General features: G+C 38.9%; 1 protein-coding gene across 1 annotated transcript in view; it reads left to right on the top strand.

Moving 5' to 3' along the window:
• The window catches only part of SLC25A21 (solute carrier family 25 member 21), a 534,134-nt gene that overhangs the window by 477,941 nt on the left and 28,979 nt on the right, over nt 1-27,214 (top strand). Inside the window, exons 6-7 of the mRNA XM_032623187.1 lie at nt 897-1,004; nt 16,278-16,442. Of these exons, the coding sequence (XP_032479078.1) occupies nt 897-1,004; nt 16,278-16,442 (273 nt within the window). The remainder of the gene's footprint in view (nt 1-896; nt 1,005-16,277; nt 16,443-27,214) is intronic.

The raw sequence follows: 27,214 nt of genomic DNA, 5'->3' as shown, positions 1-27,214 counted from the left end.
TTTTTTTGCGGTACACGGGCCTCTCACTGTTGTGGCCTCTCCCGTTGCGGAGCACAGGCTCCGGACGCACAGGCTCAGCGGCCATGGCTCACGGGCCCAGTCGCTCCGTGGCATGTGGGATCCTCCCGGACCGGGGCACGAACCCGTGACCCCTGCATCGGCAGGTGGACACTCAACCACTGCGCCACCAGGGAAGCCCCACAGCCACCTTTTGATAAATGTTCTAGATTTTATCTGAGCCCTTCAAGACAACCTATTTATCTCTGACCTCAACTTTTATTCCTCAGCTTCTAGGTCTAGAAGAATAGGGCAATTATCAGTTTAAAAAGTCAGATAAAGGATTAATTTTAAACTGTTTTTTTTGTTTCTTAATTTCCTAGAATAATGACTCTAAGAATATGGCTATACATTTAAATATTTTTGGCTATACCGTTTGGTTACCTGAAATTCAGCTTTTTATAAGCATTTTATTTGTGGTTCTCCTCCTTGAATTTCTTATAGGCTCAATACATGTATTTAAGTAGATGTTTAAAAATGAAGCTCTCCTTTTTTGAGTCAAACTCTCTTTTAGTTGTTACATGTGCAGACGTTTTAGTATCCACCTTAAATAAGTAAAACAACCTTTCTTTTCATTAAAGGACAAAGTCATCGTTGATGGGGCTTTGACATTTTATTTTGAATTGTTAGGATGTGGTTTGTGGCTTCTGTAATTTCTTCTTCATGAATTGTCAGCATCTGATCAAGATCTGAAGCTGTTTAGTAATGGTATATGGTGCATTTATGTGAGTTTCTCCATTCTCATTATAACATTCAGCTGCACAGTGTAATGAGTAGGATGTTTAACCCCATACACATGATGACTTGTTTTAAAGTATTGATTGACTTAATTTTTCTAGACCTTTGCCATTGCTGGATTGGGATCTGGACTAACAGAAGCCATTGTGGTCAACCCTTTTGAGGTAGTAAAAGTTGGCTTGCAAGCCAATCGGAACAAATTTACAGAGGTAATCATTTAATGTTTTCCTGTTGTTGATGGAATGTAAAAATTATTTTTCAGAATATAACGTCAAATTATGAACCCAGCCCATAGGCACTTGTTAAAGCCATAGTAACTTATTGTTAAGGAAGTAGCATAAGAAAAAGTCAGATTTCTTCCACAAGGAAAGCGTTAACAAAAATGCACTCAAGTCTGATGGACACCGTAAAGCAACCATACTCCAATAAAAATTAATTAAAAAAAAAGTCTAATGGACAAACACATGTTTAGACATTTTTATTTTAGAGTTGTAATGTAATCTATAATGACTTGTTTGGATATGTTTTCTGTGCTTTTGGCAGAACTTCTATTTCACATTTTACTAGAATAGACTATAGCAAAAACCACTAGGCTGATAATATTGCTGTGCTTTAAAAAAAAAAAATTATGAAGTCATTTGTAAAATTACCTGACTCCACACACTGCCCTCCCCCAAAAATTCTGATAATCTGTCAAGCTTGTCTTTTGGTTAAATCTGAATGAGCATACTACTAAACCTGTGTAGACGTCACCACTTGGAAATGATGGGTCCTGACATTTAGTCACTGGTACGTGATGTTCCATGAAGACAGCTTGCCTTGGTCTGTGCTGCCTTCACTTCCTCGAAGTTGCCAAATAATTCCCTTTAAACCACCAAGTCCAACTGCTCTTGTTTTATTCTTTTGGGTGCCAAGCCCAAGGTAGGGAAGAAAATAAGGGGATTGGCAGGTCCAGGTCCTTTCTTAGCATTTGAATTTACTTCCACGACTGGGTAGCATGGTATAAATTGGTTTGGAGTATCTGCTGACCTGAATTTCTCCATAGAAAAGTTCCCCTGCCTACTACTTAAGCATCTGCTAATGGGTGGAGAGCCCCCCCTCACTCCCACCCCACTTCCTGCCTGCTGCTACTGCCTGAGAGCTCCCTGGCAGCTTCTTGAGCAGGAGTGTGGGAACGGAGAGGGGGCCCCTACTCACCTGTAACTGCCAAGAGCTGCGGAGGACAGGGTTGGCCTGCTACAGCAGATGGTATCTACTCAGAGGATGTCAATCCTAATTAAGGAAGATTTTTTTGTTTTAAGTTTCAAAAGATTGTCTTAATTGCAGAGATATATAGCACTTCAGAAAAGGTTGAAAAATCCTGTATTGCCCTAGTCTCTGTTTCTGTTTTGCTTTTTCTCTATTCTTCCTTGAATGATGGGAAAAGATGGCAAGGACCAAGAACAAATAAAAAGAAACACTTTTAAATGTCCTGTTAATATGGAGCATTAAAGACAACCCCCATGGAATCTGCTCATGGCAAGGAGTGAGCAAAAGAATACACAGGCCTGGGCTTCCCTGGTGGTGCAGTGGTTGAGAGTCCGCCTGCCGATGCGGGGGACACGGGTTCGTGCCCCAGTCCGGGAAGATCCCACGTGCCGCAGAGCGGCTGGGCCCGTGAGCCATGGCCGCTGAGCCTGCGCGTCTGGAGCCTGTGCTCCGCAACGGGAGAGGCCACAACAGTGAGAGGCCTGCGTACCGCAAAAAAAAAAAGAATACACAGGCCTTCAAACTGCAGTCCTTTATCAAGACAGCATGCAAGCAGAGGAACACAAATGGGACAGAGCACCAGGAAGCACTCACAGGAATGAAAATCGAAGTGTCACAGCACCCCTGCTCATGCCTAATGTTCTTTTTCTCTCCTCTGCCCTCAGGGAGGTTCTACACGGAGGCCATGTAAGAGCTGCTAATGTTTTGCACATGCTGAGGCCTTGCTAGAACATGGTAAACACCTTCCAGCCCAACACAAGAATGCTACATGTGCACATGCTCCTATAGTTCATTGACACGAGTGTGGTCTGTGTAAATAGTTTATGTATATACAGCCATTTTTCTAAGTGGGGGAGGATGGGGAACTTGTTTGAGGTCGTTTCTTTTGCAGAATCCACTGAACTGGATTCATTGTCAGGTATTTACTTAGACAAAATAAAATCTATTAGGTACCTTATAAAATATTTGTCATATTACTTCAACTAGTCAGAACTTGGTAAAACAGAGATCACATAGGTCACACATGTCAGCATTTTATTTCCAGCAACTATCAGGATTCAGTAGCTGATCAGAGGTGGCACTTTATTGGTCAAAGGTGCCGATATTGATCAAATTGAAAAGTAGTTAGTGCATAGTCAGTCACCCAACATAAGGTCATGGGACTATGCCTATTACAAAAAAAATCTGAATGAAAGGAATGACGTGATAAGAATAGCAAATTTCAAACTGACAAAGGATTAATCTCCAAAATATACAAGCAGCTCATGCAGCTCAATATCAAAAAAACAAACAACCCAATCCAAAAATGGGCAGAAGACCTAAATAGACATTTCTCCAGAGAAGATATACAATGAGGTATCACCTCACACCAGTCAGAATGGTCATCATCAAAAAATCTACAAGCAGTAAATGCTGGAGAGGGTGTGGAGAAAAAGGAACGCTCTTGCACTGTTGGTGGGAATGTAAATTGATGCAGCCACTATGGAGAACAGTATGGAGGTTCCTCAAAAAACTAAAATTAGAACTACCATATGACCCAGGAATCCCATTACTGGGAGTATACCCTGAAAATACCCTGAAAAATAATTCAAAAAGAGTCATGTGCCACAATGTTCATTGCAGCCTATAATAGCCAGGACATGGAAGCAACCTAAGTGTCCATCAGCAGATGAATGGATAAAGATGTGACACATATATACAATGGAATATTACTCAGCCATAAAAGAAATGAAATTGAGTTATTTGTAGTGAGGTGGATGGACCTAGAGACTGCCATACAGAGTGAAGTAAGTCAGAAAGAGAAAAACAAATACCATATGCATATATATGGAATCTAAAAAAAAAAAAAGTTTCTGAAGAACCTAGGGGCAGGATATGAATAAAGACACAGACATAGAGAATGGACTTAAGGACATGGGGAGGGGGAAGGGTAAGCTGGGACAAAGTGAGAGAGTGGCATGGACATATATACACTACCAAACATAAAATAGATAGCTAGTGGGAAGCATCTGCGTAGCACAGGGAGATCAGCTTTGTGACCACCTAGAGGGGTGGGATAGGGAGGGTGGGAGGGAGATGCAAGAAGGAGGAGATATGGGGATATATGTATATGTATAGCTGATTCACTTTGTTATAAAGCAGAAACTAACACACCATTGTAAAGCAATTATACTCCAATAAAGATGTTTTAAAAAGAATAGCAAATTTCAGATCTAGACATTTAAAAATACCTACCAGTCGTTTGGGGCAAGTGCAGCTGTTTTCTCTGTCTTTTGTCAAGAACTCATTAACTCCAAAGCCTACGTCTATTGACTAGCACGTCCTTTTACCCAACAAGTGATACCCTTTTGTTAATCTGTACCTGTGTTGAATTAATCCAAAACAATGTTAGGTGCGCTCACTTCAGCATCTATATGGCAAGGAATAATTAAAACTTTCTTCATTCTCAGGCTTTGTAGGTTGTCAAGAATTATGGGGTGGGTGGGCGGGGAGAGGAAGAGGAAGAGAAAGGGAGGAAGAAAGGAATTAATTTTTTTTTTAGGAATTAATTTAATGCCTAAAGCATTTAAAGATTATGCTTCCTTTGTTAAGAAAAAAAGTTTTAATTCTGGTATAAAGTTTTAATTATGTATAGATAATGCATATTTATGTTAGGAGACACCAAAAAAACTACATATTTCTGTATGTACATATAAGTGTACAGATGTACTAAAAATGGTCTAGACTCTCAAGCAGTGCTGTCCAAAAATAGAAATATAACATGTGCCACCTACATGTAAAAAGGTAAAAAGAAACAGATGAAATTAAATTATATATTATTTAACCCAGTATATCCATAATATTATCATTTCAAAATGTAATCAATAAATTATATGAGATATTTTACACTCTTTTTTCATACTGGATATTCAAATCTAGTGTGTATTTTATGCTTACAAGCACGTTCCAGTTTAAACTAGGACATTTCAAGCACTCAGTAGCCTCATGTGGATGGTGATGTCCTTAAAAGACAGTGCAGGTCTGGAGGAATTCGTACAAACTTCTCACTTTGGCTGCCTCTGGAAAGGAGACTGGAAGCGGGGAGAGGAAAATAAGAGTTTTAAGGGAAGAGCTTGGTGCGTTTGAATGTTTAACATGAGAATGTATCCAGTATTATCTGTGAACATTTACATTAGAAGGTAACACTTGCTCACTGTAGAAAATTTAGAAAATACAGAACCGTATAAAGAAAAGTAAGTAATCCAAAAGAAATGTTCTAATGGCTCTGCCGGGTTAAACCCACCTCAGGGAGACTCTTTTCAGCTAATTCGGGTGGGAATGACTTGCTGACCCATCTTAGGACTCAACCTTGCGTAATTCTGGTTCTAGTACTTCATTTATAGTAGCAGGAACCCCCATTTTTCCTGCTCTATAATTTCTTAAAGAGCTTAAACCTTATGTGCAAATTATCAAAGAACATATATAAACAAAGCTGTCTAGAACAGAAAGGCAATTGGTTTGGGGAGCAAAAAGCCATAAGGGTTTGCGGAGAGATGTACCCATCAAGCTCTTTACCATTTCCTAACAGTATGGCCTTGAACAAGTTACTTGCAGTTCCCTCTGTGGTAAAATGATGGTGATCAGTCCAACTACATTACAACAAGGTATTTCTATAAGGAGATAGAAACACAAGCCCCGCAGGGCCATCTAAGTTACTGACTTTGTGACAGCCCCCTGCTTCCTACTCTGACCATAGCCCAGTTTCCTCTTTTGTTAGGGAAAAATAATAGTAATGGCCACATCAAATGGTGTAATAGGGTTAGTTGAGACATGTATATAAAGCTGTCAATACAGTCTGTCATGTAGTGGTGGTTTAATAAGTGTTAGTAGTTATTATTACGACCTGCTTTTTATGAGAATTTAAATGTGATTGTATACCCAAAGGTCTTAACACAGAGCCTGGGACATGATAGGCACTCAACCAATGGTAACTATTTCTAGATGCAAATTGATCTTATAAATCCTTAAGGTTGACTAGAGACAGATCTATCTTGAGATATTGCAGCAATGAACAGTCACACCTGACTCCCAGTTGTGGGCTCAAAAACAGCTTACTGAACAATGGTTCACCTTAGGTCATTCCCAACTGCCAATGCAATCCATTCAGCCTGAATTCTTTATCAGGGCTTAAGGGCTGGCAGCCTAGTTACAGTGCCTATTGACAAGATCTTTAAGCTTAGATGCAGGTCTGTTATCATAAACAATAGTAGTTGGGTACCTGTTTGCTATAAATAACTTGCATATAGCAGCAGAAGTTCAAGAGGAAACTAAAAACATTTGAAGCCACTTTGGAAAGAGTTCTACCACAATCAAGATATTCTTCCTCAAGAATAGTCATATAAATTGAACGTGGATTCTTGATCAAGCCTTCGCGGCCACTTCACCTGGAGGCTGTGAACTAAGCTCATTTTCAGCCTTTTCAGTCAGCTACAGCTGCCAGCTGTGGTGAAACACTAAATAGATGGGCTGCATGGAGAATGGCCAGATGGCTCCACAACACCTTTACAAAAAGCAGAGCAGTTTCCCCAGAGGCTTATTTTGCAGGGAGATAACTCTTGCTGCTCTGCCAATAGTATGAGTTTCTCAGGCCACAGGTCTGTGGCTCAGCCTTTCTACCTTCCTGCCTTAGATTTGAACCACCATGGATTCGTACACAGTAATTGTGGATTTTCCTATTTCATCAGCCTGAGGAGGTGAGTCTGCGTGGTCCTTTAAAGATGAAAAGTTCCCAAGAAGTTATCTGTAGTGGAAGATAGCCTAGGGTAACAGTAGTCAACATGACTCTTAATATTACACTTAAAGTCTTGGAGGCGATGGTAGAGTGATAGAGATGGAACAAAAGGACTGCCGTGGTCCCAGGTGCACAGAGCGTGGTCTAGAAGGAGGTTGTGGAATGTAGGTAGATGTCCATTTGGCCCTGTGGGGAGGGAATGGTTGGCAAAGGGCCAGAATGGGGCCCTCTGAAGCATGGGGTCCAGGAAAGGCGCCCCTCTAGCTAGGATCCAAGGGCAATACTGGCTGAGAGCAGAGGCTGTGTGTGCTATGTTCTTGGGGCCCTCAGTGAAATTCCTGACAGGATTTCCCAGGAATGGCAGGTACGCCGCTGGCTCCAGCTGCCTGTGTTCACCCCTCTGTGGTCTAGGACTGATTTTCTAGGCAGTCAGAGGTATGTTATCCATAAAATATGCCTTCCCTCTCAGTAAGCCCTAAACTATGCTAGAAATGTAAAGGAAATTGTGGTTAATTTGGTTATTGATACTTCCCTTGTATCCTTCCAGCTTCTGTATGAAGTATTTCAATAGGCGTACTTGTCTTGCCTCCACTTTTAAAATTACCACCATATCAGTCAAAGACTATAATCCCTGCCACACTTCCTTCAATTCCAATACCAGAATCTTGGCCAGCATCTTAAAATTCACAGTGAATAAAGTAAACCGGTCTCTAAATATGCTTGACCTTCTGTGGGGAGCAAAGTAATCACAGCTTTGTCATGCTCTGGTTTGGTTCAGTGGGTATAAAAACATGTTCAGATAAAATCAGGATAGATCCAAATTTCCCCCCATCCTTCAAACTAAACCCAAGCAAAGTGTTGTTCTGGTCTGTAGTCTTTTTGGCTTAGGACTAGTCTTGCCCAGGGATTTCTCCATTGGAGATGGTGTGTATCCCCAGTCTTGCCAAAAGTGTGACTTTGTAGCTTGTTGTCCTTATAAGACCCTGCTCCCTTCTAAGTAGGTGCATCGTTTTTTTCTGTACACTTATAAGAATGAGAAGTCCCCTATCAATTATGCTAAGCCAAGTGGTGTTTTGCTGGCATGCTCTCTGCTAGCCTGGAAACTGTGAATTTCTCTCCAGGAGCAAAATCTTGTATGAATTGTTTCCCAGTTTTTCTCTCCACTTTGAAATCTACTTCAAAGTTATTATTTGGCTAACGGGTTATGTTTTCCTTCCCTTGAGGTCTATAGGATTTGCCTCTGATGTGTGGATGGGGCACAGCTTATCCTTCTACTCTGTCATTTTTATCGGCGTTACATATGAACATAATCATTCTCACCCCCAAATAGGAAACTAAACCTTTAGGAAATTGCAAAAGCCTGTTTCATCTCTATTTAGTCTTTAAAGATGTTCAGCCCAAGAAGGGAATAGTCTTCCACCTATGCTCTATGATTAAAACTTAAGGATCAATGAACTGATAGCAAATGTATCATCGATGGTAGAATCTTTAAAGATAAGGATTTTTAAAAAATTAGTTCAGGGTTTGATTCTTGTTTTGGATAACACCACTAAATATAGCTCTACATACTCTATCCTGGGAGCTTAATAATCTAATAGAGACCAGTTAGATCACGTACAGTATCACAAAGCTTAGTGATTATTTTCTCCATAGGCAATTAACAAATGCTTAAACTTAGTCATATTATGTAGAGACAACACAAAGTGAATAGGACAGTACTTTGCGATCCTCTCTTTCCAGAAGGAGAGAAGTTGAGTTACATAGAGAGTGAACGTGTGGCTCTTTTTTCAGAACGCGTGAGAGAAGCTAGCTTCAAGGGCATGTCAACATTCATGATGACGTATTGAGTTAAGTTCAAATTTTTCCTGCATTACCATGTGAAATCCTGCCTGGAAGCTGTTCAGTACCTAAATTAGTCTTTCCAGGTCTATGATTCTTGTAGGCAGAAAAGTGAATTATGTGTATGAATCCATTCCTATAGTTATCTTTCAACAGTACCTAAGGCAGCAGCCAAGTTGCCTCTCTATTATCATTTACAGGAAAATAGACTTCAGTCTTCCACTCAGCTGTGCCAGAAACCCTAGATTTTTGCTTTCAGAATTGAGACTTTGAAGTAATGATAATAGCTACCATTTACAGAACATCCACTATAGGCCAGATACTGTGCAAGATGCCTTACATGTTTTTTCCTTTATTTGATTGTTTAAAGTTATATAGTTTTTGTAAATTACAAAAGTAATTGTTTTCACAAATCAGGTAATACAGGGCTATGTAAAGAAAAAATAATCGGTGATTGCTGCCACTGCCGCCCTGCAATCGCATCGCTCTGGTAACTGCTCTGTCTCCTTCCACCTTTTACAGTGCTCACACGTACCTGATACCTAGTCCTCCCGTTATCCCTATAAGGTCAGTGGCTCTGTCTCTATGTTACGGATAGGGGAAATAAGACCTAATGCAGTTATTAGCTCTAAGGAACTGAGCATTAACATAGAGGTCTCTTTCTAGAAGCCACACTGTTTTCACTGGGATAAAGAAAAGTGGGTAATGAAGACGCTTAAGGGAAAATCGTTGTGTTTCTGGAACCATGAAGAAGCAAAGGCTCCTTCCATGTTGCCAGTCCCCTCTGAGTAGTCACCCCTGTGTCCACAGCGCGGTCACCTTCCCTCCTGCTCTGCCAGCAGTGCGGGGGCAAAGCACAGGGTCAGCGTCTCGTCCCGTCACCCCGAGGCCCCGTGTTCCTCCAGGCGGTTATTGGACAGCAACTTGGTGTTGGACATAGCTTTGTGGCTCAGCATCGGAAGAGTTTTGTTTAAAGCAAATTATTTTCCACTCACAGATTGTTTAAAAAATAGGCCCTGCTCATCAAATGTAAATCGTAGAAAGAATATAATTATATTTTGGATGTCTTTTTTGTCCCTAATCATGCCTTAGTAAAATAAACTGCAACGACAAATTAGTGAAATACCTAAGCTAAAAGAGATGTGTAACTGTGGAATTTTGAGCCCGATTCCTCTTCTTTCACTTACATTTTACTTCTCAAATAAAAGGAAGAGTTTTCTTCTTTTTTCAAATTTATGAAAATGCTTCAAGACTTCGAGGAATGAAGAGCTTAAGTGATCTATCTCCTAATGAGCAACGGTATTTTCCCACCTAAGTGTAGCAACTGGATATCCTCTTTAAAAAGCAGTATTTTTCTTAAGGCCCAGATATGGACACTCACTTCACTGTATAAAGGTCTCATCCAGTTTGCCTTTCCAGTCATGTGATGAAATCCAGTGCAACACCTTATTCCATTGACTCTAAAATGCACCCCGAGTTCCCCCTTGCCATGGGAAGCAAGTAAAGGGACGCATGTGGAGCGTGCTGTCTTTGGACATGGTGTGCCTAGAGCTCTTCTCTCGCTTTAGAGAGGGAGGAAATCCACTGGCACACCACCCCACGCTTGTGCCTACCGGCCATGCTCTGATAGCTATTACCCAAGGAACAATGCCTAAAACCTCTGTCCATGATCTCACAAGGTAATCAGAGCCAGCTATGGTCAGTAGTTGGATGGAAGAACTCCAGAAAAAATAGCTGAGGCTGCCATAAGTCATCTCGGTGATTTGTTGGTAATTCTGGGCTCTCAGAGAGTAAGGAATCAGTGTCCCAGAGTGGTGCCTGGGAGCATTGTATAGGCAATGGATCTTCTCTTTTATTTAAGTCTCTTAAGGACTTTTAATTTTTAAAAGAATTTTTTATTGAAGTGTGTTGATTTATAATATTATGTTTTAGGTAGGCAGCATAGAGATTTAGTATTTTTACGGTTTATATTCCATTAAGAGTTATTACAAGATAAGGGCTATAATTCTCTGTACTGTACAATATATCCTTGCTGCTTATGTATTTTATACACAGTAGTTTGTATCTCTTAATCCCATACTCCTAACGCACCCCTCCCCCTTCCCTCTCCCCACTGGTACCCACTTCTTTGTTCCCTGTATCTGTGAACCTGTTTCTGTTTTGTTATACACATGCATTTGTATTATTTTTTATCCACATACAAGTAATATCGTGCAGTATTTGTCTTTCTCTGTCTGACTTATTTCACTAAGCATGATAATTTCTAGGTCCACCCACGTGGCTACAAATGGCAGAATGTCATTCTTTTTATGGCTGAGTAATATTCCATTGTGTATATATAGCACATCATTTTTTTTTAACTGAGGTATAGTTGATGTACAATATAAAGTACAGGTATACAACATAGTGATTCACAATTTTTAAAGGTTATACTCCATTTATAATTATCATAAAATGTTGACTATATTCCCTGTGTTGTACAATATATCCTTGTAGCTTATTTACTTTATAAATAATAGCTTGTACTTCTCAATCCCCTACCTCTATCTTGCCCCTCCCCACTTCCCTCTCCCCACTGGTAACCACTAGATTGTTCTCTGTACAAGTCTGTTTCTTTTTTGCTATATTCACTATTTTGCTTTGTTTTTTAGATTTCATATATAAGTGATATGTTTTCATTCTTTTTATGGATGAGTATTATTCCATTGTGTATATACACCACATCTTCTTTATGCATTCATCTGTTGATGGACACTTAGGTTGCTTCCATATCTTGGCAATTCTAAGTAATGCTGCTAAGTACATGGGGTGCATGTATCTGTTCGAATTAGTGTTTTTGTTTTTCTCAGATATATACCCAGCTGTGGAATTCCTAGGTCATATGGTAGTTCAATTTTTAGTTTTTTGAGAAACATCCATATTGTTTTCCATAGTGGCTGCACCAATTTATATTCCCACCAACAGTTTATGAGTGTTCCTTTTTCTCCACATCCTCTCCAACATTTGTTATTTGTGGGGTTTTTTTGATGTTAGCCATTCTGACAGGCGTGAGGTGATTTCTCATTGTATACCACATCTTCTTTATCCATTAGTCTGTTGATGGACACGGATTGCTTCCATATCTTGGCTATTATAAATAGTGCTGCTATGAACATTAGAGTGCATGTATCTTTTAAATTTTTTTTCATGTTTTTTGGATATATGCCCAGGAGTAGAATTGCTGGGTCATATGGTAGGTCTATTTTTAGTTTTTTGAGGAACGTCCATACTGTTTTCCATAGTGGCTTCATCAATTACAGAAATTCGACTTCATGTTTCATAATCATTATAGAATATTCTCACGGGTAGATATAAAATTTTTCAGTATATATCTCCAAATAAAAAGCAAAGCAAAAATATTTTTATGTTTCTCGAATATGAACAAAGTACCGTACTAGATAGTTAACACAGTGCATGGCACCTAGTAGGGCTCAGTAGGTGTTTGTTGAATAAATTAATGCATAAAAGAACATGGAGTTCCCAGAATTAACAATTGGCAATAGCTGACATCAGAGTTAAAGTAGACTTTGAGTTCCTTCCAATGGAACTACTTCTGGCAGGCACCAGTGAACTGAAGATTTTTCTAAATCAACGTGGAGAGCAGTGTGATATCGCAATATTAGCTCCATTCCAACCCACTTATTCTTCCATGCTTGCAGCTCTGGTGCAGTCAGTGAAAGGTATAGCTAGGAAAGTTAGAATGCAATTTGGCCCACCGCTGGTAACTAAATATGAAAATTGGAGTGAATCTAAATATTGAAAGGAAACTGAATTTGTGGGTGACCTGCTGGGTTGGATAGGACTGGAATCATGGGCCTGATGGTGCTAATCCGTCAGCATTTCGTTTTGAAATGGAAGCCCAGTAATCAAATAAGTTTAGTAAAATTTGTGTTTACAGAGATCTAGTCAAAATGATTCTGTATTTTCCTAGTGGAAGTCGTGCTTTGCCTTTCTAATTAAATATTTGCTTACATGTGTGCGATACAGTGTCTCTGAATGAAGCAAAAAAGACACCTCTAATTCTTACGGGAATTAGGGTTTAGGTTTTTCTTGGTCTCAAGGCCCCAAGCTGCCAGAAAAATATATTTGTATTTATCTGTTACCTGTATCAGTTGGATTATCAAACTCTGAAAATCTTACAGCATGTGTATAACGAGAATGAGTCAACAAGCATGAGAGCACCACTGGATGAGATGTAGAATTCTGCTTAAGCCATTTTCCAGTACTTTTCCCTTAGGAATATTACTTAATCCTTGGTTTCCTCACCTGTAAAATGAGGATAATATACCTGCTGTCCACGTTACAGGTTGTTGAGAGAGGCAATCATATATGATAGGATGGCAGAACCATGCAGAGTATTAAAGTATGAACTTGGAGCCTGAGGGTCCTCAGTTTGAGCTCTGGACCTTCCACTAACTCTGTGATATTGAGCAAGTAACTTAACTTTAGTTTCCTCATCTGTCAAATGGGGATAAAGATAATACCCATCCCACGCACTTGTTCAGAGGATTAAGTAAGATGATATATGTAAAGTACCAAGTATCTATGATAATGACTAACATTGATGAGCACTTCCTGTGTTCCAGGTACCTGGTAACATGCATGTATATACTCTCTAAGGTATAAATAAACTGTGTCAGGTGGAGGCCTGGTTAGTGTGCTTTTCCTTTCCCAACCTTTGCTCCCGCATGGTGGCCTTGCTTCTACAGTGCATAGACCTGTCAAGTGAAGAGTTCTTACCGAGGATGTTTACCAAGCAGTAGGGAAGAGACCATTTTACAGGATCTGCTGCTCCTGAGAGGAAAGCCCTGGGGTGATGACCTACGAGATGTCTAGCCCAGGAGTTGGACATGGGTGGCTCCCAGAAAAAGTAGACCTATGATCTTGCACTCTGATGCATTTCTGTAGGAAGGATCATGTCACAAGGGTCCAGGGCTCTGAGAAAAGGAAAACCACAGCCAAAAGGACGTGAGCAGGAAGAGGCTAGTTATTCATGTCCTTCCTCCCCCTCAAATCAGCCTCCACCTTTTGGTTGTCATTGCCTTCAACTACCAAAGAAATTACCTGTTATTTTACTATTATAACTAGTTTTATTATCTTCATAATTGCCATTATTATTAACAGCTAATGTATGGTAAATGCTTACATAGGGCCGAGTTCACTGACTTATTTATCATCACGACAACAATCCTATGAGGAAGATTCTATTATTATCCTTATTTTACAGATGAATGAAGTGAGGATAAATCAGAGGATAAAATACCTGCTTAAGCTAGCAAGTGATATTTCTGGGATTCAAAGCTTGGGACTGTCTGCCTCTGACCCCCTATTTCTAACTACTGTACTACCCCCTGATTTGCTTAATTATTCACAGCTGAGTTCAAACTCAACAAGGCACTTGAGTCAAAATCCATGTGTTACATTTCTTAGTACCTACCTAACATCCAAGCTGGTAGAAATCAGGCAATGGACCATCAGTAAATGCTATTTGGATTGACGTATACACACTACTGTATATAAAATAGATAAATAATAAGAACCTACTGTATAGTACAGGGAACTCTACTCAATGCTCTGTAGTGACCTATATGGGAAAAGAATCTAAAAAAGGGGATATATGTATATGTATAACTGATTCACTTTGCTGTACAGCAGAAACTAACACGACATTGTAAATCAACTGTACTCCAATAAAAATTAATTTAAAAAAGATCTAATAGAAGTCCTCTCTTTAAATTTTGATGATTTAGCACACTAGATTTTTAAATGATAGACACATCTTTATACCTGTTTTATTTAGGGAAAGCCATGTTAATCTGCACTTTCATTCAAAGTCATTGGTTCCTCTGTTGCTGAAGAATCTAGATGGCCTCTGACCTCCCCATCTCTCCTGCCCTCGGGGCTTCAGAGTGGGTGAGGATGGAGAGGAAGCTTGGGCTAGAAGCAGGGAGGACTGGTGTTGGTCAGTCTGGACCCAGGCAGCCTCACTTCCGCCTAGTTTCTTTCATCCCCAGGAGAGCTGCCTCCTTTCCTTGCCTTTGCCCTCTAGGCTGCCTTCCTCACAACAAGAGAGCAGTGCCTAGGAGTTTGCTCAGCACTTTCAGAGTCTTTCCAACAGAAATGAACTTCTGCTCAACTTGTCCTCAAGTCTCTTTTGAAAACCAAAATAAATAACTGGGGCTGATAGTCAATGTGCCATAACACAAACAAAAAAAATCCCATTTTGTAGCAGAGAGACTGAACTTTAACCTTCTGAGAATTTTTGGTTTTCCGATATGAAATGTCTTTTATTGTTTTAAGGTACGTTCTCATGTGTTTTTTCTCATGTCACAAAAAAAGGGTTTTCTTGAGATTAATGTAATTTATTGTAATTAATCCTCTTAATAAAAAGATGAATTTGAGTGTAGAATTGTAGCTAGAGTTTTAAACATTTATCAGTAAAAGCTATAGGGTTTACTCTCTAAACAAACTCATTTAAATGTATCAGGTTAATTACATAGCTACAAAGTTGGATGAAAAGCCTTGATTGGATTTGTTCTGTTCTGCTGACACAGCCTTAATCGCACATGATAAGAAAACACTTTTTAGTCAGTGAGTGCATCAGACTGCCATGATCACTCCAGCAACCTGCTGCAGTGAAATTTCAAATATGCGTCATCTCAGTGCTTGCCTTATGGGAAAAAAATTAAATGCTGAACGTTTCCCCTTATTTACTATTCAGAATTCAAAATTTAAGAGGGAGAGAGATCCTTTGTGCTGTACCTCCAAAAAGGAAACAGTCACTCAACCTTATTTAAAAAACCCACATGGATTGTTGTAATTGTACTGTAATGAATTATAAAACTCAGGGCAAACTACAGTGATTTCTTTAGCAAGTTCCAAAAGTAGCACTGACTGGGTTCCAGCAGTCAAGGTATTTCAACCTTAGGTAATCAATCAAAGGGCTGGAAGGAAGTAATTAAAGGTAACCCAGTACTCTCAACACCATTGATTTATCATTTATCACAGCAAGTGTTACACACGCTGATTGCCCACTTTCTTGAGGAAGTCTACAATCAACTGCTAATTTGTCCACAGCCGATTTCTAACCTAACGCCAGTTTAAACTATTGAGGGAATGGAATCAGGACTAATTGTAACATTCACTTTAGAAAAACATAATTAGAAAGGTAAATATTCAGGAGCCAAAAATACATTCCTTTTGGATTATGCACAGTTATGGATTACCAGTATGGATTACTAGTTTATCTATATGGTTAATCCCCTCTATTAGTGTGGATGATCCAGAATTGGATGCAGCTATTGACATGTCGAAAATGATGTTAGTTATTATATGACATTAGTTTCACTAATTCCATCAAAGATATTTTTTCTTGGCCAACAATCTTCCCTTTAAGGCCTGTTGTTATGCATGCAATTTTGTTTACTTTTGGGGTTTCCTAATTTTAAAAAGCATGAATCTAGGCATGATTATTCATCTTTGGGGAAAAATAAGTCCCTAATAATTTTGGTCTTGAAGGGAAGTTAAAACTGTAATTTATTCTGTTTCACAGTCCCAAAGATGACCTTTCTCCTCTCTCGTGCAGCAACCATCCACCATGAGTTATGCAAGACACATCATTAAGAAGGAAGGCTTGGGACTCCAGGGCCTCAACAAAGGATTTACAGCAACTTTGGGACGTCACGGAGTTTTCAACATGGTTTATTTCGGCTTCTACTACAATGTCAAAAACATTACTCCTGTCAATAAGGTAACTGTTTAATAGATTAAAATCCTGGAGGAAAAATCCTATCAATGATGATAGCTGCATTTGTAGAGTATTTATCCTTCCAAGTCACTGTGCTGAACTCTTATGTCTGTTAGCTAAGTTGATCCCCACATCAGCCTTGTTTATTGAGTGTTGTGATCCCTATTTTGAATTCAGAAACAAAGGCTCAGAAAGGTCAAGTAAATTGCTCAGAGTCACATAATAAAGAGCAAGGCAGAGCCTTGAACCCAAGTCTGACACCAAAACTCATCTTCTTGAAGAATATACCATTATACCTGAATGCTTCACATTTATCACTAATAGGAATTTCTAGAAACTGTTATTACTTAATTTTTATCTCAGAAGCATAACTTTCTCAAGGAAGTTGAAATTTTCATAGTGTAAATAAATTTTGAGTTCATGAGGGAAAATTATCAGCCTAAAATTTAAATTTTACCTAGATAGTAATTTTTAAATTCACCTAAGTTAATTAGGGTAAGTAGTAAATCAACTCTTCTAGGATCATGCACTTTTGATATAAAATAATAATAATAATTTTTAATGGTGACTTACAGATGTCAGCAGCCTTTCAACTTTGACAAGATAAAAGTAACACATGATGTGTTTTAAAATGAGCATCTTTGGGGCTTCCCTGGTGATGCAGTGGTTTAGAGTCCGCCTGCCGATGCAGGGGACATGGGTTCGAGCCCCGGTCTGGGAAGATCCCACATGCTGGGCCCGTGAGCCATGGCCGCTGAGCTGGCACATCCGGAGCCTGTGCTCCGCAACGGGCGAGGCCACAACAAGTGAGAGGCCCTCGTACCGCAAAAAAAAAAAAAAAAAAAAAAAAGTATTGAAGAACTTTATAAAGAATAAAAATATTTCTAATATGGCTATCACCTGATTCTATAAGGTAATGTTGGTTACAGTTGCCCTTTTTCCAGCTATCCCCTGTAATCTAGCCAGTACTTATCTCAAGTAACAGCTAAATCCAAGGCATGTTCCCCATTAGCTATCTGTTGACATTGCCTCATTTGCCAAAATTGTTAACCAGGTTTCACTCTATTTAGAAACCTCACTTTTTGAGTATAACCTCATGTTTTGTTGGTCTGAAATCTATGAATGGCCACAGAATATATAGATCCCCCCACTGACTGACAATTCTGACTCTGGTGGTTCTCAGAGCTCTTCTCCTGTTGAGTTCTTGAAATACAGAAGTAGAGTACAATAAACACTTTGGTCGTGGATGACATGAGAGAGTTCAACTCTACATACATTAAAAAAAATGTTTTTAGCAGGAACAGATTAATAATCTTTGGAGCCCTGGGTGAAATGAAAATGTGCAAAAATTAAGAATTTCAAGACAGCAACTGTAGAGCAATAAACCAAGCATGGGGCTCCTCTAAGTGCAGGCTCTGGGCAACTGCACAAGTCACACAGCCATAAAGCTGATGTTTTTTAAACTCTGAGATGAGTGATTCATACAACGTGGGAGAAATGTCCATGCCTCTATTTCTCCAGCTATCCAAAGGCTTGCAGCAGATAGAAATTACACACAATAAAATGAATGATATAATTTACAAATGTTATATAAATAATATATATTTTATTATATATATTTGTGCATGTATTTTAATGCATATGTTATTACAATAATATGAACTTGGTTATATTTAAAGAAGAATTTCAGAAGGATCAATAAGGTTTATATATGATTGTGTTACTAATGCTTAAAAAAATCCACGAATGCAAACTTCATTCTACAATTAATCAATACACTTAAGTTTTAAATGTTATGCATTATGAAAAATACAGAAGCTTAAATATTTATTTATTACTTAAAAGACATCATAGTATTCTGAAATTATGGAAAGAGCTCACTTATCTTGCCAGCTTACAAGGGTCAGATTATATTAGCCCTTATAGGCCACACTAAGGATTCTTCTGTTTATCTGAAGAGCACTGGGAAGCCAACAAAAGATTTTAAGCAGAGAAATTACCTGATCACTCTGGCTGCAGCGTGGAGAATGCGTGGAATGGGGGTGGTGTGCAAAAGACAGAGTGTAACATGGAAATGATTGTTATGTGCAATGCTGGGGTCTTGGACTACAGTGTTCATGGTGAAGACAAGGGGAAGTGGACAGATTTGAGAAAAGTTTAGAAGGCAAAATCTATAGGATGTGGTGATCGAGTCTACGTGCATGTTGATAAAAGGGGTAGTGGGGAGGGATGGTGCCTAGGTTTGGGGCTTGAACAACTGAAAGGATAATGGTGCCATTCGTTGAGAATGAACAAGTTTGGGGGAGAATATTATGGGCTGAGCCTGGAAAACTGAGTTTAACCACATTTGGACACTGAAGTGCAGATGTTGAATCAGTGATTGCACGTGGGATCTTGAGAGGAGAGCTCTGAAATGGAGATAGACATCTAGACAGCAGTAGTATACCTGGGCGAACGTACTTTTAGTGGAGAATAATCATGGGCCAATCACTTTACTGCTCTGAGCTTCAGTGTTTTTAATCTGTAAATTGAAAAGCTAAGATTGTCCTTTCTACCTGACAAAATGGTTTTGAGGATTAAGATAAATAATACATGAAGTTGTTTGTGCATTTAAGGTGCCATGGAAGTGTTAAGTGTGGAGGTGCTGATGACAGGTATGGGAAGAGGAGTAGAGACGGAGGGTGGTGGAAGCAGTAAGCGTCTAGAACTGTGTGAAGAACTTTTCCCCAGGACTGTTCCTTCTGCACTTAAATGAACGCTGTGGGGTTAGTTGTGGGTTTTGCTTTCAGGGGTGTTTTGCCTAGAAGAAAGTCATTGATCTTATGTGTTCTGTAATCTAAGCCTGATTCAAAACTGGGAAACCAGTATTCTTTAAATTTAAACCATAATAAATCAGTCCTTTGTGAAGAGGAAGATACGATAATCATTAAAACATGTTGAAGAACGTCATCAAGTTGTTAACCACGAGGAGGAGGTGGTGTTCCTTGAAGGCTTTTTTCCATCTTTGCTGTAGGCTGGCTCTAGCCATACACTCCAGACAGTTTGTGTACAGGGTTATTGTTTCAATTCCCTCACCCAGCAATTGGTCATTCTGTTGTCCCAAGGGAATTTGAGATTTCACCAATTCTGACTGGCATGGGATAATGCTAGATTTTTCTTTAATTTAACATTTTTAAAATTGATATTGTCTACCAATGTTTTCCATTTTCAGAGTATTTAATTTTACAAGAAACTGTCCATAATGATCATGTCTGAGGAGTGGAAATGTAGAGTCCTATGCATGTGTGTTTGTGTGGAGCGGTGGGGAGAGCAGGAAAAAGCAGGGAGCAGTGGAGGGAAAGTACTTTTTCTTTACAGAATTCTGAGCTGTTGGAAGCTTCTACAAGAAGCATGTATTAATTTTATAATAGGAAATAAATCCGTGAAAATTTTAATAGAATCTTATAAAATAGAGTACCTAGTTAACTTTTTAACACTTTACTCAACTCTAAGACTATGTCTACAGAGGTTAAATAAGAACTTGAAACAGTAAGTTCAGATACCTCAGGTCAGATACCCACCCTGAAGTTTTTAATTTTAACTCTTCAGATTGGTGATCTCTGGTAGATACATTTTTCAAGCTTCACAGAAGTATCCTGACCTTCTGTGCCATTTTGTACTATTAAAACCATTTTTTGTAGACTTCATGATTTTGCCTGATCCTTCTCACAATAACTGTCATTTTCAGATAAGGAAAGAAAAACAGGAAGTAAAGGCCCAGAACTGAAAGTTACTGACATAATTTATCTGAAGGTATACAGCAGTGGGAAGGAAAGAACCAGAGGCCAGAACTCTTTCTGCTATACCATGTAATGCTTTAACCCTACATCTTACCTTGTCTTTTGTCACACATAAATTGTCACTTTAAAATGATTACTAAAATTTAAATAAGTGAACTGGCTACAATATCCAGACAGTGTAACCAGATTCTGCTTTTGCCTCATTCAGACCTGGAACCTGGTCTTCCCTTTTCACATCCTGAGTCTCTGATCCATAGAAACAAAGAATTATGAGACATGACCCTGGAAGAGCTGGGCATTACCAGTTTGAAACTGGTGCTGTGTTATATTCTTGCAGACTTATTTTTAGAATCTAAATATTCCTATAGAATGGTGACTAAGTGGTTACAATAGAAAAGTTTGCTTTGAATATTAACTGACCATGGAATTCATTTAATGGTGGCATTCATTTTCATCTTGCAGTAAATGGAATGGAATGTCAGTATAAAGAATTATCCCTTCTCCCCAGAAAGAGGCCATCACTTCTTAAAGTAAAGCCTTCTAGAAATAGATATTGATTAACTTAAATGCTGACATCTTTTTCAAATATCAATGAAGGTAAGCTTTGATTGCAAAACCGATTTCTTTCATTTCCATTCCAAGGTAGGGTGTTCAGAGCATTTTATTTGTGATGTTGACACACAAATGAGAATGGTAAGATTTAAATGTTACATCTCGTTGATAACTTTGTCTTCTAGTTCCATATTTACTGCTTTTCCTATATTTCCATAAGTAAAATAATAATAATAATAGTAGAAATGGATGTCTAAAGTTCATGGCTGTCAACAGTATTAAACTGTGCTTTCACTTTGCATCCTAATTAAGCATGTTTGCAGGTTATTTTGCCAAAAACAATAGACCTTTTGTGTTGAATTCTGCCATGATATAAATCACATGTGTGGGTTAGAAATATTCTAGGAGAGAACAATTTTTCATAGGTTCAATCCTTCTTACTTAATAAACCATTTAGACCTGTCCCTGTGGTCATTTTACTACAGATGGTATTAAGTCAAACATTTTATTTTCTCCTAAGGTAATATCCATAAGATATTGCCTTTTAGAAACGCAAATGTTTTTCTTTTCCTTTTGATTTTTAATATTATCTTTGTTTTGTAAATTCTGTAGAAAGTCTGAGGGTGGTGCCAGATGCACTTCAGTTTATCAGAAGAAATGTGGAAATATGTTAGTTTCATGATTTAGAGCTCTGTTCTTCCCTAAGGTGTGCGCTGGGCTGAATGAAAAATGCACCTTTGGGTTCCAGTGGAGAGCTTAGACAGAGCTGTTTATATTTTGAAAAGAAGAATCTCAGTAGAATTAGATCATAGTAGGATTTAATTTATGACCATTTATTTTTCTGATTCTCTCTTACTTGATCATTAGTCTTACCAATCATCCGTTAATGGGAAGGGCAAGAGCATTAAAGTTTCATTAAGAGCAAGTCTCCTTTCTGGTAACCACTGGGGTAAAACAACAAGTATATATTATCTATAAAATTCCGGGACGTGTGACAAGATTCTGCGGTAAAAAGTGGTATCTTTCACTGGCAGTTTTCACAGACTCCCTGGGGTGTGTGTGTGTTTCAGGAGAGGAGGGCATGGGGGAGGGCAGAGGGAAGTGGGACAGGGGTTCAGGCACTTTCTTAAATAAACTTCAGGCCAAAAGTTTCCAGTCAGGTACCACCCAAGTGGATGGAAATGAGGTGCAAGTGGCTTTAGATTCTTAGTGGGTACCTTCTATTTATTCATTCCAGAAGTGTTCATGGCACATCTATCATAGGTCGGGCACCATCTCGCTAAGTGTCAGCACTGCTCCTGCCTTAATGGGTTTACAGTCTAGTCGAGGAGACAGACAATAAACAAGTCATTACACAGGGAACTGAATCATGGCAATTGTGATAAGTGCCATGAAAGAAAACTGTGAAGCTGTGGGAAGTTTTAACCAAAGACCCTAATTAGACCCACAGCAGGGCATGGTGGCGATATAGGAAAGGCTTTCCTTTAAAAAAGATGTTTAGGCTGGAGCTCAAGGATGAGGCTTAGCCATGCCAAGATGAAGAGGATGAGCAGACACCAGAGAGAACAGGATGTGTGAGTGCACAGAAGCAGAAGGAGGCTTGGGGAACCTTGGAGAAGATAAAGAACGAGGGTAGCTGGTGTATGGTGAACGGGGCGGGGTGGGGGGGACAGGAGGCTGCAGGGGGTACCTGGGCCAGAATGTTTTAGGCATGTTTAAGGCAGTTGATTCCCCTTAAATGATTTAACTGAGGGGAATGTCCAACAAACTTATCACATAAGTGGAACTAAACGGGCATGGGAAATTTTCATTTATAGAAGTCCAGAGGTGGAGGCTCATGAAATAAACATGGTTCAAAGACTTCTTCTTGATCATCCGCTGACCCCCACATCAAAGCACCTCAGTGTGTCCTTGTCCTGACTTCTCAACATTTAGGATTTTGTTCTGGGATCCTGGTTTGTTAGTTTTCCTTGGGGTCAGTGCCTTTATTAAGGCAAGGAATAGAGTACACAAAAACAGAAAAATCCTACTGGGTTCCCAAGAAAATATATTAATACTTTCCTGCATCTTGTCTGATAACACTCAGTGATATAAGTGACTCTCAGAAGGTATTATCTACCTATCTATCTATATTTATTTATTTATGTGTAGAGAGATACTTACAAATAATAGATATAGAGAGGGCTGTGTGTGTGTGTGTATATATATATATATATATACATATATGAAATAATCAAGTGATAACTGTTATGCTTAAGCCCTAGCCCATTTTGACATTGTATGTATTTTATAATTTGAGCTAAGTGGGTAAGGCCTTTAAAATTATTTTATATTTCACAACCCTTTAAAGAACAGATATCTTAGAAGGGGAAAGGAATTTTCATGCCTATTTTCTGAATGGCTACATTTAGATGCTGAGCTTTTAACAAGACTTTGATTTCATTCCAGAGCCCAGAGCCCTACAAGGATAGGATCTTGGGAACACTCCACATTCCTTAAAGAATGCTTATCAACTAAACCATCTCATTTTAGTTAGTGACCTTCTGTGGAGTGAGGAGCTAGCATTTCCCCAAATTATCTCACATGAAGAAAAAACAAACACTGTAATAGATTCTTCTGATAGCTGTGAAGTGGAAACAATTTAACTTTTAATTAAGCTCCAATATTAGGTATTTTCATTGGAGAACAAGACAGCACGATACCATAACGTCAGGGGAAAAAATGTTTTTGTCCAAGTTTATGATCAAAACAACAAAAGAGAGCCGAGATTAGAGAAAATGAAAGGTGCACGCTGAGAGCTGAATTTACTCCTAGTTGACTTGGATCCACTAAAAGTAACAATATCTAAAATGCAAATTTCTTCTTTTAAAAAAAAAAAGTCAGTTCACTCACCTCAAGCTGCCTCCTTGTTCAGTTACCAGGAGGCAACTATAATTTCAACACACCACATCATTTTCATGACAAGCATGGTCAGCTGTGGGGAAGGCAATGCTAAGCTGCATTATTTGCCTTGTGGTTGCCACCAGGTGTTTAACCAGTGTGTGTATTTACCTCCTTTGCAATTTGCTTCTTAGACCTTGGTTCCTTATGTATTATGTCTTTATAAAGGAGAGATACAGCATTTATTAAACACCTGTGATGTGTCAGGACCGGTATACCCACAAAGATGAATGTGACATGGCACAGCCCCTTCCTTTAAGAGGCTCTGGGCTTTGGAGTGACATTTATTACTAGACTGGGTTTTCTGCAATTTCATCTAATAGCCCAAACTGACCATTTGTAAAATTATGGAAATAACTGTGATAGATCCTATTAAAATTGGTTTGACCACATGTTTATATATCATCTAATTACTAATTAATTGGTTTGTTAAAATGTTCGATTCTTTTTTAGTCACCCTTGTTATGGTCATAACATTCTCATTATCAAACAATTTACTTACCCGCTGGGCAGGGGAGGGAGCTGAAAAGAAGAGTTCTGCAAAGAAATACTTTGCAATACCCTGAAAATCATGAGACTCCTTGTACGACCACCATATTGTCTTTAATTTTCTTATCCGAAGCATTTTGTGGCAGTCTCTTTTAGTCACTTCTAAACAATAATTTTAGTTCTTCAAATGGCAAACCCATTTTAGCAATTTTGTGTGTGTGTGTGTGTGTGTGTGTGTGTGTGTGTGATACGCGGGCCGCTCACTGTTGTGGCCTCTCCCGTTGCGGAGCACAGGCTCCGGACGCGCAGGCTCAGCGGCCATCACTCACGGGCCTAGCCGCTCCGCGGCATGTGGGATCTTCCCGGACCGGGGCACGAACCCGTGTCCCCTGCATCGGCAGGCAGACTCTCAACCACTGCACCACCAGGGAAGCCCCCCATTTTAGCAATTTTTGACAAGGAACATGAAATCCACTCTAGAATCATCCAAGGCCAATCCTGAACAGAGATTGAACAGTCCTCTCTGTGCTCATTTTAATGTTGTCTGAGGAAGCAGGATATACTGACCTCAAGTTGGGTCATTAGGAACTCTGTTAAAATGACTCAAAGCTAAAATCGGAGAGGATCTCAGATTTGGTGTGGTACCAAGAGGAATTAAAGGATGAGTGAATTGCAGCAAAAGAAATGTGATTTGGGTTGACATGAGGTAGAGAGATTCTAAGAGTAGACTTTATACATTCATGCTGAGCTCCCTTAAATGAGAAGCCCATCACTGCAATTTGCTCAGCCTAACCTTGTGAGGAGCAGCAGGCTTCCTGGCCAGTCTCCCTCACCACCCCTACCTCTCACTAGCTAACAAATCCTGCTTTCCCCATCTTCCTTAGCCCCCTCCTTCTGGCATACCTCTGTGTGGAATGTCTTCTTAAAGATGCCAGACCCTAATCACAAAGGCCTGTGCGATGGGTGAAGGTTCTCTGTTTATCAAGCTAGCAGCCAGCTGGCCAGTCACTAACCAAGACATCAAAGTCCAGGCCAGGGAAGGTAAAAAAGCGAGGCACATGCTTCTTTTGATGAAGATATTTTGCCTCTCTGCATATTAACTCCTTAAGTGCCATTGCTTTAAATTATTGGTGCAGTCTTTAGCTGCTGTATAATGTTTGGATTGGATGCTTAAATTAGTTACAAATATGTAGTGTGTTGATTGTTAACTACTTTAAGTCATATGTTCCCACTTCTGAGGACTTGGTGCCTTTTGTTGAATTTTTAGAGGTTGTGGAACATCACTGCCGCCAGTGTTTTAGGATCACTTATTAGTCTCTCTTGTTAAGCTGTAGAGCCTATAAACAATATGTCCTGTCGGGGAAATTCATTGATCTTCCCAAAGAAGGGCTGGTAAACACATCTCTTTAGCTCTGCACTCACACAAAGATTGCAGTGTGATAGAAACAGCCAGAGAGTTCTAGTAAGAGACCTGATGTTAAATCTCAATTCTGATACTTACTAGTTAGCCATGTCTCTTTGACAAATTATACCTGTCTCTCTGTCTCAGTTTTCTCATTTGTGAAATGAAAATGCTAACATCATCCTTAAAATGTTTGCAGGAAAATAGAATAATTTTAAAAATTATGAATGTTGGACTTTGAATTGCTATTGCAATATAAGGTCAATTCATGTAATAGCCTCTAACACTTAAAGCTACTCAGCTCCAGTTTAAAGTCCCATATTTTATGAGAAAAATTAGAAAATATTTAGGGGACAAGAAGAAAACTCATCTGTAGATAGGGAGATAATACACACTACTACTCAAAATAAATATCTAAAAGGAACTGTGGTTTTTAAGCACAAGGAAGAAAAGATTATTGCAATAATGGTTTTTAAATCATGATGAATGGTGACAGTTGATTACCCTTGCAAGTGAGCAAAAAACTGGAGTAAAATAGTTCAGGCATATGCATGAGGAATGTGGATCAGGAACAAAGAAAGTTCCCTGATTGATGACAGTTGGAGCAAATTATGAAAGTAAGTTGGAAGTGTTTAATAACAGAATAGATTTTTATCAACATTAATATCTATTTACATAATTAAGGTGTGATCCACCAAAAATATTTTACTTAGGCTGGGTGACCTTCTTTTTTTAACCAATCAATTTTTAAATTTTTTATTTTATTGTGGTAAAAACATATAACATGAGATCTACACACAACAAATTTTTAAGTGCACAATACATCATTATTGTCCTTAGGTACAGTGTTGTACATCAGATCTCTAGAGCTTATTCATCTTGCTTAGCTGAATCGTTATGCCTGTTGATTAGTAACTCATTTCCCCCTCCCCCAACCCTTGGCAACCACTGTTCCACTCTTTGATTCTATGAATTTGAGTATTTTATATACCTCAATATAAGTGGAATCATGCAGTATTTATCCTTCTGTGACTGGCTTATTTCACTTTACATGTGTCCTCAAGGTTCATCCATGTTGTTACATATTGCAGAATTTCCTTCTTTGTAATGATGAATGGTATTCCATTGTATGTATATACCACGTTTCTTATCCATTCATCTGTCAATGTACATTTAGGTTGTTTCCATATATTGGCTGTTGTGAATAGTGCTGTGATGAATATAGGAGTGCTAATATCACTTGGAGATTCTGGTTTCATGGCTTTTGGAGAACTACTAAGAAGTGGGATTGCTAGATTATATAATAGTTCTATTTTTAATCTTTAAGAAACCTCTATACTATTTCCCATAAAGTCTACACCATTTTGCATTCCTATCAACAGTGTACAAGGGTTCCAATTTCTCCACATCCTTGCCAACATTTGTCTTTTGTTTCTTTTAATAATAGTCATCCTCACAGATACGAAGTGATATTTCTCTGTGGTTTTGATTTACACATCCCAGGTTATTAATGACATTGAGCATTTTTTCATATACCTGTTGGCCGTTTGTCAGTCTTCTTTGGAGAATGTCTATTCAAGTCCTTTGCCCATTTTTAAATCAGTTTATTAATT

This window comes from Phocoena sinus, chromosome 2 (genome assembly GCF_008692025.1).
Source record: "Phocoena sinus isolate mPhoSin1 chromosome 2, mPhoSin1.pri, whole genome shotgun sequence".
Taxonomy (NCBI): Eukaryota; Metazoa; Chordata; class Mammalia; order Artiodactyla; family Phocoenidae; genus Phocoena; species Phocoena sinus.
Note: the sequence above shows the minus strand (reverse complement) of the source record. Positions and strands in the feature narration are given on the sequence as shown.